This window comes from Micropterus salmoides, unplaced genomic scaffold, assembly GCF_014851395.1.
Source record: "Micropterus salmoides isolate LMB-PRFRI ecotype aquatic unplaced genomic scaffold, ASM1485139v1 Ms_hic_scaffold_4, whole genome shotgun sequence".
Taxonomy (NCBI): domain Eukaryota; kingdom Metazoa; phylum Chordata; class Actinopteri; order Centrarchiformes; family Centrarchidae; genus Micropterus; species Micropterus salmoides.
In genome coordinates, this window is record NW_024043372.1 from 19,065,880 (window position 1) to 19,080,762 (window position 14,883).

The window sequence follows — 14,883 nt, forward strand, 5'->3', positions numbered from 1 at the left end:
AAGAGGGATAACAAAGTGTACGCTGGTTTTCAGGTCATACAGGTATGGATTTGTTGTTTTCAGTCAATAAAAGTTAGATTTCTGGGGAAAACATGTTATCATTGGCAAAGCCAGCTAGTCCTCATGTCCACATTTAGCAGGCTGCTGCCTCATACCCCCTCCCCATGTAATTGTAGGGTGCTGTTAAGCCAATGGTTATTTATACTGCTTTTAAGAGTTGAGCAAGGCATATATTTAAAATTGGAGGATGAAGAGTTCATTATGGCTTGCTTAGAGTAGAACTATTACTTATGTAAGTCAAGTCTCTTCAGTAAACAGTTTTTCAGTTATATTTACATGTTTTATTGAGTTTTTCAAACGAAAGCTGATCAGGATAGACTGATGGAAGATATTTTTACTTGTCTCTATGACTTCAAACCCGCCCTGCTCCTCCTGTCTTATGATTAGTTGTTAGAGATTCTTTGTGCACTTCTGATTGGTTGTTAAAAACCTTTTGCACACTTCTGATTGGTTATTACATACCCTAGAGCGCACATCTGTTTTAGTTCTGGTGAATGTCTGATTCAGATCATGAGACCGCTGGTTGCGTTTTCCCTGTACGTCCAGAACTCAAAGTACAAACAAAAGTCCCTATCCAGTTGTTAAAAAGGTAAGTCATTGTTTGTACTTTTGTCTAAAACGTATTTTGTCTTTATTTCACACTATAGCCTATCATTTACGTCCCATATAGCTACAGGAATGTGTGTTTGTGTAAAACAATTTAATAGACAAAGAAAAGCACATGTTTAATCAAAAGCTGAAAATTCTTGCTGCCTTTCACAGATTCTGAAAATCGAAAAAACTTTATTTGCTTCGAATTTTGATCTTTGAGATTTCAGTTCCGGACAAATTAAAAACAGCCTTTCTGTGAATATAACAATGTTGCAACATCCTCCAAAATGTTCGCAACAATACTTACGTGATATTAGCAGTGGTGTCGTTTCCTTCCTTTCAGGGATGAGTTCCTTTCCTGCTGAGGCGCTGCTTTTCTTGAAACTGATCAGCCTTGTTTCAGGGCTGCAGTTTGCACCATCGACTTTACCCCAGGTGCCATTCCTCACCGTCTGGAACGCCCCCACCGCCAGCTGTCTCTCTCAATATGGCGTGGACCTCGACTTGGGCATGTTCAACATCGTCCATAACCAGAACCAAACCTTTATGGGTGAAAACATAACCATCTTTTACTCTGAAAAGCTCGGCCTGTATCCCAGGTACTCCAGCCAAGGAGAGGCTGTCAATGGCGGGGTGCCGCAGAACGCCAGTCTGGAGGAACACCTCAGAGTTGCCACTAAAGATATCCGCACTTGTATTCCTGACAAATATTTCCAGGGCCTGGCTGTGGTGGACTGGGAGAGCTGGAGACCTGTATGGATCAGAAACTGGGAGAGTAAGAAGGTATACTGGGAAGGCTCAAGAGCGCTAGTGAGGTCCAGGCATCCAGACTGGAGCCCTGCGCAGGTAGAGGCTGCTGCACGGGCGGAGTTTGAGACAGCTGGGAGGAGCTTCATGGAGGGGACGCTGAAACTGGGGCAGAAGGAAAGACCAGAAGGGTTGTGGGGTTATTATGGTTTTCCCAATTGCTACAATTACTACAGCAACAAGAGCACAAACTACACAGGGGATTGTCCGGCTATAGAGAAAACAAGGAACAACCAGCTGTGGTGGTTGTGGAACGTTTCCTCTGCTCTTTATCCTGACATCTACCTCAGCCTCGACCTGCGCAACCTCGGCAAAGAAGTGCTCCTCTACACTCACCACCGCATCCTGGAGGCCATGAGAGCAGGGGCTCAGCAGACCCCATCCACGCCGCCCGTGTTCCCGTACTCTCGCATCGTCTACACTTACTCATTAGATTTCCTCTCTCAGGCAAGTAGCAGATGTTTTAACTCCATGCACCTTTTTGGGATTGTCACGATCTGGTCTGAATACTCTGCTTACCTCTTGTGGGGGGTTTTACGCCTGCAGGAGCACCTGGTTTACACCATAGGAGAGAGCGCTGCTTTAGGATCTGCAGGGGTAGTGCTTTGGGGCGACAGTGCCTACTCCAAATCTAAGGTATGGTAACTGACCTGTTGTCATGCTCATGCGTATGGAGGACTGATCCTGACAAATTCAGAAATAAATAGCCTACATAAATAAATAAATGCTCAATAAATAAATAAGCATTCGATTAAATGCACAAAAAAAGACAGTAAATAAATAAATGTAGGCAGTAATTAAATTATACAAGGAGACAAATGTATATATCTATTTTAATTAGCTTCTTTACTTAGTCACCTTTTGTAATAATTAACTTATTTATTTATTGTCCGTTATAATCTTCAACTTTATTTATTAATGACTTCTTTTTTAAATGTATTTATTTATGTGTGTTTTAATATTTTTGTCTGTTTTATTCTTCTGTTGCATTTTCTACCCTATTTATTTTCACCCATGGTATTTATTTCTGCCTGTCCTTTTTACATTTCTCTATGCATTTCTGCCTCATTATGCAAATGAGGAGGGGCTGTGTCTCAAGGGGTCAACTTCTCGCCTATTGGTGGACAAGTCAGATGGGCGAGCTCTAGGCCTACTCTACCTGCACACATCAACAAGCTTGCTCCCCACACAGTCAGATGGCTTCCTTCAGTGCGCTGAGGTGTTTAGCTACTCTATTTGAAGACAATACTACCAGCCATGTCTTCCTTCTTTTCATGTGGACACTCTGACCTACAGAGTTTTCAATTAACGACTTATACGGACACAGAACTGCAGGAAAGTGAGCTGTTGTTTCTGAGAGCCACATGGTCAGTTAGCCGCAGCTAAATCTGGAGTGCACTCCTATTCAAGTATTTACGGTAAATGCTCCCACATGGAGCAGTTCGTTGCTCTGCTGTTTCAATGAAAACACAATTCAGGATGAAAATTCAACCGTGGTGTTGTGTCGGGAGATGCAGTGACTTAACCAGCGGTGAGTAAAACAATTTTGTGAATAATACATGTAATTTGTTAAGCTATGAGGAGAGTAAAAGTCCATTAGCCGCTACGCTAATTTATGTAGTGTTAATATCATATAGGCTAAAGCTCTTAAGCTAGTGGTGGTGACTAAGAAGTAAACTAATCTTGACAGTTACCATTAAGAAGAATTTTATTCTTCTGTTAAATGTGATTGCTATTAAGCCGTGTTTAATGTGTGGCGGTGGAGTCAATTTAAAGTTAACTTTACTGCACTTAACCAGTCGAAATCATTTACTGAAGGCTAGTTTCTGTACTTCTATGTCTTGCACAGAAGACAGGAGGAGGCATGCAGAGAACATAACCAAATTCGTCACAGGAAAGGAAGGAGGAGAAGGAGAGCAACAAAGAAAATAATCCCCAAATAATAAAATGAATTCCTTTATATTCCCCCTTACATGCCTAGTTGTTTATGTGTAGATACAGAGTAAGAATGGGACACAGCACACATCTCATCATTACTGTGTGTTAGAGCATGGGAGAACAGTGGATACTTTTAATACAGCCGCATTCCTAATTTTACTGTGTAATTATAACAAGTGGAGAACATTCAAGATTTTTTTTACAACTGTCTGCATAGCTAAATTCATCTTGTGTAATGAATGAAAATAAATAGACCTACTATGCTCCTCTCTACTTTGACATTTAAGATTAGCTGTGTTTGATCCACCTTCATACACATATGTGACATTACTGTACAACTTGAGAAAGGTAAGTCGTTTTCCGCTCCAGCCTGCCTAAAAGAAAAGTATTTTGGGGATTAATTCGGCTTTATTAGCTGCTGTAGTGCAGGATGAACTAAAAACCCATTTCTCAACTTATTATTCTAAATCATGCAATGAAGAAGAAATGCATAATAAATCCTGGGACAAAATCTGTCCACAAATACTGTACAGCATGTAGCCTAATGAACAAGCTTTGTGTTATAGCTTGGGCAGTGAAATGTTTCATTTTTTAACTCATGTGGTCATAGTTGTCCACAACTCAAATCAGAATTTAAGGAAAAACATTTTATACTGACCTTAAGAAGACTTCCAAATAAGAAATGTAGGACGGTATTTCAATGTACAACTGCAGCACTTAAATCTAAGTAAAGTAATTTCCCTGACATTTTTGTGTTATTTTACTTTTAATAGACACATGTAACAGGTTTTATACTTCCTGTGAGTATAATCCAATTAATCTTATTTTCATACTGTATATCATCTGTATAAATTATGTTGTATGTGGTGCTCGCATCGTGTACTATTGAGACTTCATTGCCCTCTTCAGATAAGACTCTCAGACTGCAACATGTGTCTTGTAAAGAGAGAAACGGACAGAAAAAAAGTCTCTAACTCTGCCTGTCAGCTTTAAAACTGAATTTACCATACAGAATTGAATACGAGTGCACTCCATATTTAGCTGCAGCTAGCTGACTGTGTGATCCTCCCTATATCACAGTTCTGTGTCCATGCATACAGCAAACTGAAAACACTTTGTCAGAGTGTCCACACAAAAAGGGAAGGAAGACATGGCTGGTAGTATTGTCTTCAAATAGAGTTGCTAAAAGCCGCAGTGCACTGAAGGAAGCCATTTGACTGTATGAGGAGCAAGCTTGTTGATGTGTGCAGGTAGAGTAGGCCTAGAGCTCTCCCATCTGGCTGGTCCACCAATGGGAGAGAAGTTGACCCCTTGAGATGCAGCCCCTCCTCATTTGCATAATGAGGCAGAAATGCATAGAGAAATGTAAAAAGGACAGGCAGAAATAAATACCATGGGTGAAAATAAATAGGGTAGAAAATGCAACGGAAGAATAAAACAGACAAAAATATTAAAACACACACACAAATAAATACATTTAAAAAAGAATTAATAAATAAAGTTAAAGATTATGACAATAAATAAGTTAATTATTACAAAGGTGACTAAGTAAAGAAGCTAATTAAAATAGATATATACATTTATTCTTGTATAATTTAATTATTACCTTTATTTTTTTTTTGTGCATTTAATCGGATGCTTATTTATTTATTTATTGAGCATTTATTTATTTCTGTATTTATTTCTGAATTTGTCAGGATCAGTCCTCCATACACGTGGATTGTCTGACTGTCAATGTGATCTCATCTTCACTTTTAGGTTCTAATATTGAAACCATTCACACAGTGTGTTTTCGATACTGATATACTACAAGTTTTGTGTTTGTGGTCACTTAATCTCTTGTAAATCTCTTCTATTTAATAGTATTTTGTAAGAAAAACAAAACAAAAAGCCCCACTCTAAATAGATGAAGGCCATGTTGTTTTGTTTATTTGGTGTAGTAATTTATAAGTCAAATGCGGAAACCGGAAGCATCCTCAGATACCCCTGATGAAGGGAAGACAACATAAACATAAAGCAAAAGAGCTGTGCAACATGTTTTAATCTTGATACACCTGAAGCTCACACTGGTCTGCACCTCGCTATGCGTGTGTTCTTAAAGTTGGACAATTTCAAAAGGAATCTGCCAGCAATGTGATCCCTTTGAAATTTTTGGAGATTTACTTCATTCCTCAGAGTTTTTTCCCCTATTCTTTATTTCTGGTCTTAGAAATTGTCATCTGGCATTATTCTATGTATCTTTCATTGTTAGCAAATTCCATTAAAAGACCAAAACTCCTCTCAAAACTTCAGCCCCTAAGCCCTGATTAACTTCACACCTTTAAACACAAATTCATTTTTTAAAGGCAAAATTATTTCTTAAAACATGCTGTGATGTCACATTAGTCTTTTTTCATAATGGTATCCGCTATTGTTGTCAACCAAATCAGTTATCACAAATATGTTACCTTTTACATAGTTGCGAAGTTGTGTAAATGCTTTATTGGTGATTGTTTGGAGCATCTTTATTTTACTCTCTCTTGTTTCTTTTCCACTTTTAGGCCACTTGTAACGCAGTCAAATCCTACATCGATAAGACTCTGGGTTTTTACCTGGTGAACGTCACGTCAGCGGCCGCTCTTTGCAGCCAGACCTTATGTTCCTCTCATGGAAGATGCCAGAGGAAGGACCCGAACTCAAGGGACTACCTCCACCTCGACCCTGCCGTGTGGAAGGTTGTGTCTGAGAGGAAACCAGAGGGGGGACACGACTACAGAGTTTTAGGACAGATGAAAACACGTCAGGTGACTCTCATGAAGTCCAAGTTTCAGTGCAAGTGTTACCCGGGGTGGAGCGGTGAGAACTGCTCCAAATCAAATCAGTGATAAAAGACTTTCCTTGAGGGGATAAGACTGAGGCTAGTTTGGCCCAGAGGTAGCCTTATCTGTACGAGTACATGTGGTCACCTGTGAATGGAAATGTTCAAATCTTTGACCAATGTATTTTCTTAATTAATTACTTTTCTAGTTTTCCTTATTTTACATGGGATATAATGTTTTTAACTAATCCAAATTTATCAAAGTATGCAGACCAATGTTTGCATTCCAACTGTGTGTGATACTAAATGAAGAATGTACTCTTTAAAGGGACAATTTGTAAGATTTAATAAATTCATAATTTTAGCTTAAAACATTAAAAAAATCTGCAGAATATGAAAAAGTTCTGACTTCATGTCAAAGACGTCTATGTAATGTGTTGTAGAGATATCTGCTGAAGTTAGCATGCTAATCAGCTAACCCCGGTCCGTTCTGTCTCCTAATACCACTTTGTACTTCAAGAGGCAATAGTCCGATAGTATAGCTCTGGCCTCGCCCTGTAGTTTCACCTGGGAATGCGAGCAGCAAAATAAACTCACAAAAGAAAGGAAATTACATTTCTCTACATGCTGTCGCTGTCTCCCTGATGCCCAACCTTGCTCCACTCCCGCTTGATGCCGCTTCTCAAAGCCGCTGTACTTGACCTCAGTAGTATATTCCCTGTCGTCAAAGTGGCCTCCACCATCAATTTCGCACTCAGTCAGCTAATAGGAGCGTTTGACAATTAAGTTTTCACATTTAAGGTGGTTTGTCTGTGCTCCACTTTAAATCTGAGTTTACGTTTAAGTGCGGACGTCGGGCAGAAAACCATCATTGACACCCTCCACAAGGAGGGAAAGCCTCAAAAGGTAATTGCAAAAGAAGCTGGATGTTTTCAGAGTGCTGTATCAAGGCACATTAATAGAAAGTTAAGTGGAAGGGAAGCAGAAGAAGTCTTACCCAGGCTAAAGAAAAAAAAGAACTGGTCTGTTTCTCAGTGGTCCAAAGTCCTCTTTTCTGATGAGAGCAAATTTTGTATCTCATTTGGAAACCAAGGTCCCAGAGTCTGGAGGAAGAATGGAGAGGCACACAATCCAAGATGCTTGAAGTCCAGTATGAAGGTTCCACAGTCTGTGTTGGTTTGGGGAGCCATGTCATCTGCTGGTGTTGGTCCACTGTGCTTAATTAAGTCCAGAGTCAGTGCAGCAGTCTACCAGGACATTTTAGAGCACTTTATGCTTCCTTCAGCAGACAAGCTTTATGGTGATGCTGACTTCATTTTCCAGCAGGACTTGGCACCTGCCCACACTGCCAAAAGTACCAAAACCTGGTTCAATGACCATGGGATAACTGTGCTTGATTGGCCAGCAAACTCGCCTGACCTGAACCCCATAGAGAATCTATAGGGCATTGCCAAGAGAAAGATGAAAGACATGAGACCGAACAATGCAGAAGAGCTGAAGGCCGCTATTGAAGCATCCTGGTCTTCCATAACACCTCAGCAGTGCCACAGGCTGATAGCATCCGTGCCACGCTGCATTGAGGCAGTAATTCATGCAAAAGGGGCCCAAACCAAGAACTGAGTACATATGCATGATTATACTTTTCAGAGGGCTGACATTTCTGTATTTAAAATCTTTTTTTTTCTTTTCTTTTTTTTCTATTGATTTCATGTAATATTCTAATTTTCTGAGATTTTGAATTTGGGGTTTTCATAAGCTGTATGCAATAATCATCGAAATTATATCAAATATCTCACTTTGCATGTAATGAGTCTATATAATATTAGGTTCACCTTTTAAGTTGAATTACTGAAATACTCTTCACCTGTAGTTTGGAGGCTAATTGTGTTTGCAACTTGCGGTTTGACCCTAGTGCGTACACACTCTGAATGGACTTCACAGTAAAGTTGGAGACATCTTGTGTCAGAAATTTACATGTTCATTGAGTCTGAGTTTTCAAGTAATCAACATTTAAAAGAAAAACAACCGGTGGTGCAAAGAAACACTCTCTCAGGTGGGCCTACTGTACTTAGATTTGTGGTACTTGTAAAGTATTACCACTTTATGCCACTTCAAGTTAGCAGTCACGTGACCGATACAAAATTTTTTCCATACAAAGCATACGATCAGCTGGTAAAATGTGACTTATTGCTTGAAATTAAATTCTAAAGTAGAAGTGGCTCTGTGTTGACTAATCACATTAAAAAGCTCCTTACAAATTTATACATCAGTTAAAAGCAAGCAAAATGTTTAATATTTTAGTGGTAACAAATTATAATGGGGCTATTCTGCAAAATTAGTATTTTTATTTTTACTGAGGTAAAGGATCTGAATACTTCTTCCCCTCCCTGGAGGAGATCTATTGAAATAACATTATGTTGGGACTTCAGTTATCTTAGTACCACTTGCCCATAATTTACATGCTGGGGCATTCATTTAATATATACTGTGTGAAGGTTTACAACCAGCAGGTGGTGTTGTGGGACTACTAACTGGAAGAAAGTCATGAGACGTCAAGGTCACAGCTTTAGGTGTTAGTAATCACAAGAAGAGTTGAGTCACTGTGGAGAACAAAAAAACACATTTGACTCAGTATGTCAGATTCTGATGACTTTATACCCCAACTCTGCAAGAGTTCATGCTGATTTAAACCCACTATAACACATAACCAAAGACAGCCTAAGGTGACCTTGATGTATTTACAAGTGCCGTGTATGTTGTCTTATCTGGTAGCCACTGCTGCTCCAAACAAAGAAATTTCCTCCCCAAGGACTGGCAGACTGCAGAACAGAGTCCCATGAGGCCCCTCTGTTTCCTACTTCCGGCTTTATCATTACTGACTGGATTGTGAGGAAATGAGACGGCGATAGACGCTAGTTTGTCTTCAGCCAGACAAACTGCTCAATTGGCTTTCAAAGACCGAGGACTACATTTAACGTCTCTCCTAAAACACTGTATTTACCTGTATTTACTTGATAATGGCAGGAAAAAACACAAGGCTCTTATACTGATTGACATTCAATGCTGCTTGTTAGTCTTCTAATTATTATTATTTTCTTCACCCTGGCAGCCTAAAATCCACTCCCTCTGTCCAAACACAGAGAGGGATTTATAATAATGCTGTGTTGTTTTTAATAGACTTGGATTTATCAAAGTTTGTTTTGTTTACAATATAAAAATATAAATTCAAAACTTTTCCACCTGTGTTTGCATATTTAAACCATGAACATTCAAAAGAAAGAAAGTTTTCAACATTAAATAGAGTATTATTTGATATAACACAGTGATTTTCACACATTACGAACAGCCTTTTTAAAACGGTATCACAAACTTGAAAACTTTCAATGTCACAACTGACTGTATATGAACCAGCCATTCTACTCTGTTTACTCTGGTTTGAGTGGTCATCTCTTTTTCCTCCTCTTTCACGTCTGGCAGGCTATCTTATTTCTCTATCCTCTCATCTCTGCATTTCTTCATTTTAGTGTCTCGCTCTGTCACCCCTCCATGGTCACGTCTCCCCTTTCCCCTGCTGCTCGGTCTAGAGATCGTCTCGCTTGCTCTTGGTTTAATAACTGTTTTGTCACGCTCTGTGTCTTTGTCCTTTAGAGGACTCGACTCTCTGATCAGGTTTCTTAAAGATCTGATGCACACTTGTTTACATGATTTATGTGCATACATGTCACCAACGCCATGGTGATATGCATTGATGAGGCCATTCAGTGCAGGATACTTAAGTTTGAGTTGAAGGAATCGTTCGACCTGTTGGGAAATGCACTCATTTGCTTTCTTAGTGAGGGTTAGATATGAAGATTGATACCACTCTCATTTCTTGTACTCTAGATATGAAGCTAAAACCAGCAATTAGTAATCTTAGCTTAGCACAAAGACTGGAATCAGGGAAACCTGCTACCCTGGCTCTGTTGTGAGAAAGTAGTCCACAGATGGAGATGGAGAACGTTGGGCTGATCGCTGTTTTCTGTTTGCTCTCAGTCAACGTTAATTTCTAACCCCTACAAAGTAGCTGTTACAACCAAAACCAACAAGGTGTTTTTTTGAGTCTAAACCTAAGAAATGCTCATATGTGTTGTTCTGGAGGGCATGAACTAACTATGTATATTTTTAGTTTATTTGGAGGACTTGTTGATTTATTCTGGTTTTATGGTGGGTTTTGTGGTGACTATTTCTTTGTCAGGAGCAGTGACTTCTCTGAGTTTCCACTGTGTTTTGTAAAGGTTAAACAAACCTTTTTGCCAGAGCCAGGTTCTTTCCAGTCTTTGCCCCAAAATGTTTAACTATTCCTTTAAGGAACATTCTGCCCCAAACAATCATTTGTATGCATTTGTCAAATGGTAAGCAGCACCTTTTGAATGAGCTGGAATGATACGCCACTATTTCTCACTAAAAGCAACTGATTGTGAGTGAGTGGGCTGTAAAAACCGATGGAAAGGGGCCCTTGAATCACCTTTTATCACATCTCCATGTAAGTAAATGAAATCAGAGCAGGGAATCGGAGACATGAAATGAAAAGGCAAAAAAGGCGGCGTGTGAGAGAGGTCACAGTGTCCTATTTCTTAAGAGATGGAGCTCTGATATCCCTGCACTTAGAGGCTGTTTGTCGACTGGCAGAACCAACGCCATCGGCAGCCAGATCCTGCAATAGTGCGTCACATGGCTGGATGCAGAGAAGCTGATGGTGATCAATGTATTTGCACATAAATCAGTGTAAAGACCAAGATTGTGTAGATGTGCAGCAAATACTGGTCAATTTGTGTTTTTTGTGTCAGTGTGTGTGTTATTGCTGTTGAAGATTTGATTTTTCTGCTGTATGCCTCCTGATGAGAGGTGACCTGACAGACTGTCCCATGTGACTTATCCTGTGACAGCCCCCCACTCCCAACACACACATAAACACTCAGAGAACACCATTTAAGATTAAAGAAAAATCTTACTATACAAAAGTGGCTCCTGCTAAAGTCACACAATAACAATGTGTGTGTGCTCGGGAGCCATTCAGGTGGAAAATTACACTGCCCAATCAAGCACTAATAGAAAGTCTTTCCTCTGGCAGTGGCCAATCAAAGGCTCACAATGTGCCTTCTCCTTGAAACAACGGCCAATCAGTTGCTCACAATGCCTGTCGATGTCATGTTGATCCTGATGAAATGTAATTATTCTCTGTTTTCATGGACACATATTGATGACATTGGGCAGTGACGGGTGATGAGAACAAATAATGCAAGCTAATAAGAAAATAACTAAGGAAATGGAAAGAGAATAAGTGGGTTTTTTTTCAACCCGACACCCTTTCAGCTTGTAATTAATTTAAATATGTTTTTTTTTCCTGCAAGAATATAATCCATCTCAGCATTTTTCTCAATTCATTTATTGGATTTGATCTTGGCTCATTTGAATAAACATTTTGCTCCATATTAGTCTGGGTAATGAAGTGGATCTCAGAAGAAAAATGCTTTTGTTATGAGAGTGGAGACTGCTCTGGCACTAAGGAGAGTCACACTGGTCACCTCAGCAGGGAAATTGCTGATTGAAGACCAGATTCAATCTAATGCAGAATACCAATAATGATTTGTCATTTTGTTTGACAAAGTTTGAATGTCAAGAGCGATGAGCGGGGGTTTTCACAAAGCACCACAGATCCAAATCTCCACGTTGGATTAAAGAGGGTAAGTCGCCACAGTCTAGTTTGTCTTCTGGCTGTTGAGGTTAGTAACACTTTACTTTAATCCCCCAGCCTCATTTATCATTTATAGGTGGTATATACACATTTAAAAATTGTTTATAAAACTAATGTAAGCAGTTTTTAAAATTTATTAATGTATTTGCCAACAGCTGTAACTCCTGTGGTCACTAATAGGAGTGGAGTCTGCTGTATAAATAGACACTGAATGATAATATGAAAAAAACTATGTCTTTATGGGAGAAGTTGACATTGTTGACAAATACTGCACATTAATAGGTCCTGATGTCCTGATGTCTGCTTACAAGTACATCACAGTGTGTTATGAACTATTTATTTGGGATGAACTAGATTTTTATTGTTCTTGTTATTGCCCTGGTCAGTATCATATAGGCCTATACAGTTAAAAGCATTGTTTAACCAAATCCAGAAAACATCATGACATAGCACTCGCACACTGACACACACATACCCACACAGAAATGTAATATAGCCTAATCTATATGTGCACAACACTAGTGAATATATTGGTCAAAATATATTAGTATATGAGTTTAAAACATATTTTCTTCTATATAGATTTAAAACATTCGAATATGTATAAATAGGCCTATATTCCAACCTGTTTAACTTCTGTAGGCTACACAAAGAAATCAGGGACAGTGAGAATATTGTTGTTTTTATAGGCCTATATTTTTGTGAGAGAGAAACTTGAAAGTGCTCAGATGAATTAAAAAAAAGGGAAAAACTTAACCTTCTAGACACCATCATCTTTTTATTTATTTACTTATAACTGCTGAAGTTATTGCCTTTTTAAAAAATCTGTTCTTACATTTTAAGAGAAAGCAAAAAAAATATCTTGTCTCTGCAACAAAAAAAGAAGCACAGATGTTAGTTTCATAGATGATTTCACTTCTTGATACTATTATATGTATGAATAAGGTCAACAAAGCGGTGCAACAGTCATTTCCTGCCTTTGGAAAGCTCTCTGGTTTCTGATGATCCCAGTGCAAACGTCGGAACCTAAAATACATAAAGGCGGAATGTGATTTAATGGGATTCTTGACTCCTATTTCACTATCTTAATTGACTGTCTGTTACTCTTATTTTGATTTACCCACTCTTATTATAAACAACGTGAGTGTGGGGACCCATGCGCGCACTCACACAGCAAGGAAACGCGCATACAAAAGCAGGCGCTTATATGAATTCAAGACTAGTCCGCAGGATTCAGTGATTGCTGGGTCTCAACACAAATGTCACGGTGAGTCGTAACCTTTACTGGAGCACGTTATCTGCTCTGATAGCGTGGCCGGGGCCGGGACGTGGACCAACGCGATGCGATTGGATTTGAAAGGTCCCCATCCAAGTGATGCCCACCGGCTATCTAGCCTCCACAGTTCAGCAACACCAGCACTATATGGCACGTCGCAAAGTTTCAAGGATCTGATCTGTCCCTCTGTATCCACATCTCCCTGCCCTAAATTAATCAGCTGTGGCTGGAGAATAGGAGCTGGGTCATTCTGTGTTGGAGAGGATGTCAGATGTGAAGGAACATGACACAGAATGGTTTCATAAAGAAAAATATTGGACACATCTCAGCTGCTCTTTTATTTTGTATTTTAGCCTAAATTGCAGGAGAGTAGGATATGAGAGAAAGAAAAGAGGATATGGTAGGCAGTGTTGGAGGAAGATGTGTTTGCAGAAGTGCTGACATGTGTATCTGTCACTACCGGTTAGGAGTTATGAAACTGACAATGCCAGCTCCTTGCTTAAACTACAGATATCAGAGGATGTCCTTGATGTCAGCTTGGATAGACAAATGAAGATCTGCAGTTACATAAACCATGCTGTGTTAAAAAAAAAAAAAAAGGCAGCTGCAGGGATGTTTACTTGCATCTTAACTATTATTCTAACCTTCTTAACTCTGTCTTCATTTTCTTGGGTACATTGATAATTAGGTAGACTGAAGTAAGGATTACAAAAATAATTCATTTGTATTCATGTTCTTTTATCACTGTGACCTACTTTAACTTTATTGTCCTTGCAGCCAGGTCAACACAGAACACACAGAGACTTGAATATAACACATAATGAAATACATAAAACATATAAGAATACAAGAATAAGCCGCATTAGCAGCCATGTGAACCTGTTATTAGGCACAGCAAATGTTCTGTACAAAATATCATGGCAATCTAATAGTCGTTGTGATATTTGAGATAAGGGGCGGACCAATCAATCAGCTGACAAACCATCGTTGCCATCCACAGAGCCACATTGTCACTAGCATGGCTAAAGAGACACGTTGAAACCCATAAGCCCACATAAAACAATGTTCATCAAGGGATGATATAACATAAAACATGGAGTACACCCAGCTGACTCATGAACATTTAACAGTCCGATGGCAGGAGAGATAAAAGACTTTCTCACCCTGTTAGATCCTTTGATACTATAAATTTCCATCCAGAGCAAAGAGGCTCAAACTCTTTTTAGAGGATGGAGAGGACACTCTCAAATGACTCCAGCCTTTGAAATTCATCTCTTGCTGAATATGTGAGACAGATCCCACACGGAATACCTTTTTCTTGAACTATTTTGAGCACTTTCAACTTTTACTCACATAGATATTTAAATTTTGCCCAACTACTTCTGGTAACTCAAGAATTCTAACAACTGGGCTGTTTGTGAGGACATCCTTTTTAAATGTGCACTGTATTTTCCCAGAATCTTCTAAGCCAGACCTTTGAGAAAGCTTCCTTGTTAAGACAACATGGTCATCTCCTCTTGAGAGTTGAGAAGGGAGTCATGAAGTATTCAAATGTAAAAAGACAGTCCAGATGCCATATTTTGCCTTGTACAGAGTTCAAATGTGCTGCTTTTGTACTTCTTTTGCTTCATTATTTTTTAAGTGAAGAACATTTCTTCTACATAGATGGGATTTTCTAGT

At 39.2% G+C, this 14,883-nt stretch overlaps 1 protein-coding gene across 2 annotated transcripts; it reads left to right on the forward strand.

The window, feature by feature from the left end:
- Positions 1-515: 515 nt before the first annotated feature.
- On the forward strand, positions 516-6,613 carry hyal1 (hyaluronidase 1). Of its 2 annotated transcripts, XM_038696868.1 has the most exons (4): positions 516-649; positions 995-1,905; positions 2,005-2,094; positions 5,937-6,613. In XM_038696868.1, exons 2-4 carry the CDS (start codon positions 997-999, stop codon positions 6,258-6,260), a joined length of 1,323 nt encoding a protein of 440 aa, XP_038552796.1. In that variant the 5' UTR covers positions 516-649; positions 995-996; the 3' UTR covers positions 6,261-6,613. The 2 variants fall into 2 exon arrangements, with proteins under 2 accessions (XP_038552796.1, XP_038552797.1); XM_038696869.1 differs by lacking the exon at positions 516-649 and having other exon boundaries at positions 959-1,905.
- The last annotated feature ends 8,270 nt before the right edge of the window (positions 6,614-14,883 follow it).

Coding starts and splice junctions, on each gene's coding strand:
- hyal1 (XM_038696868.1), top strand. CDS start 997: ATGAGTTCCTTTCCTGCTGAGGCGCTGCTTTTCTTGAAACTGATCAGC. Junction 1,906..2,004: donor CATTAGATTTCCTCTCTCAG/GCAAGTAGCAGA, acceptor TTACGCCTGCAG/GAGCACCTGGTTTACACCAT. Junction 2,095..5,936: donor GTGCCTACTCCAAATCTAAG/GTATGGTAACTG, acceptor TTCCACTTTTAG/GCCACTTGTAACGCAGTCAA.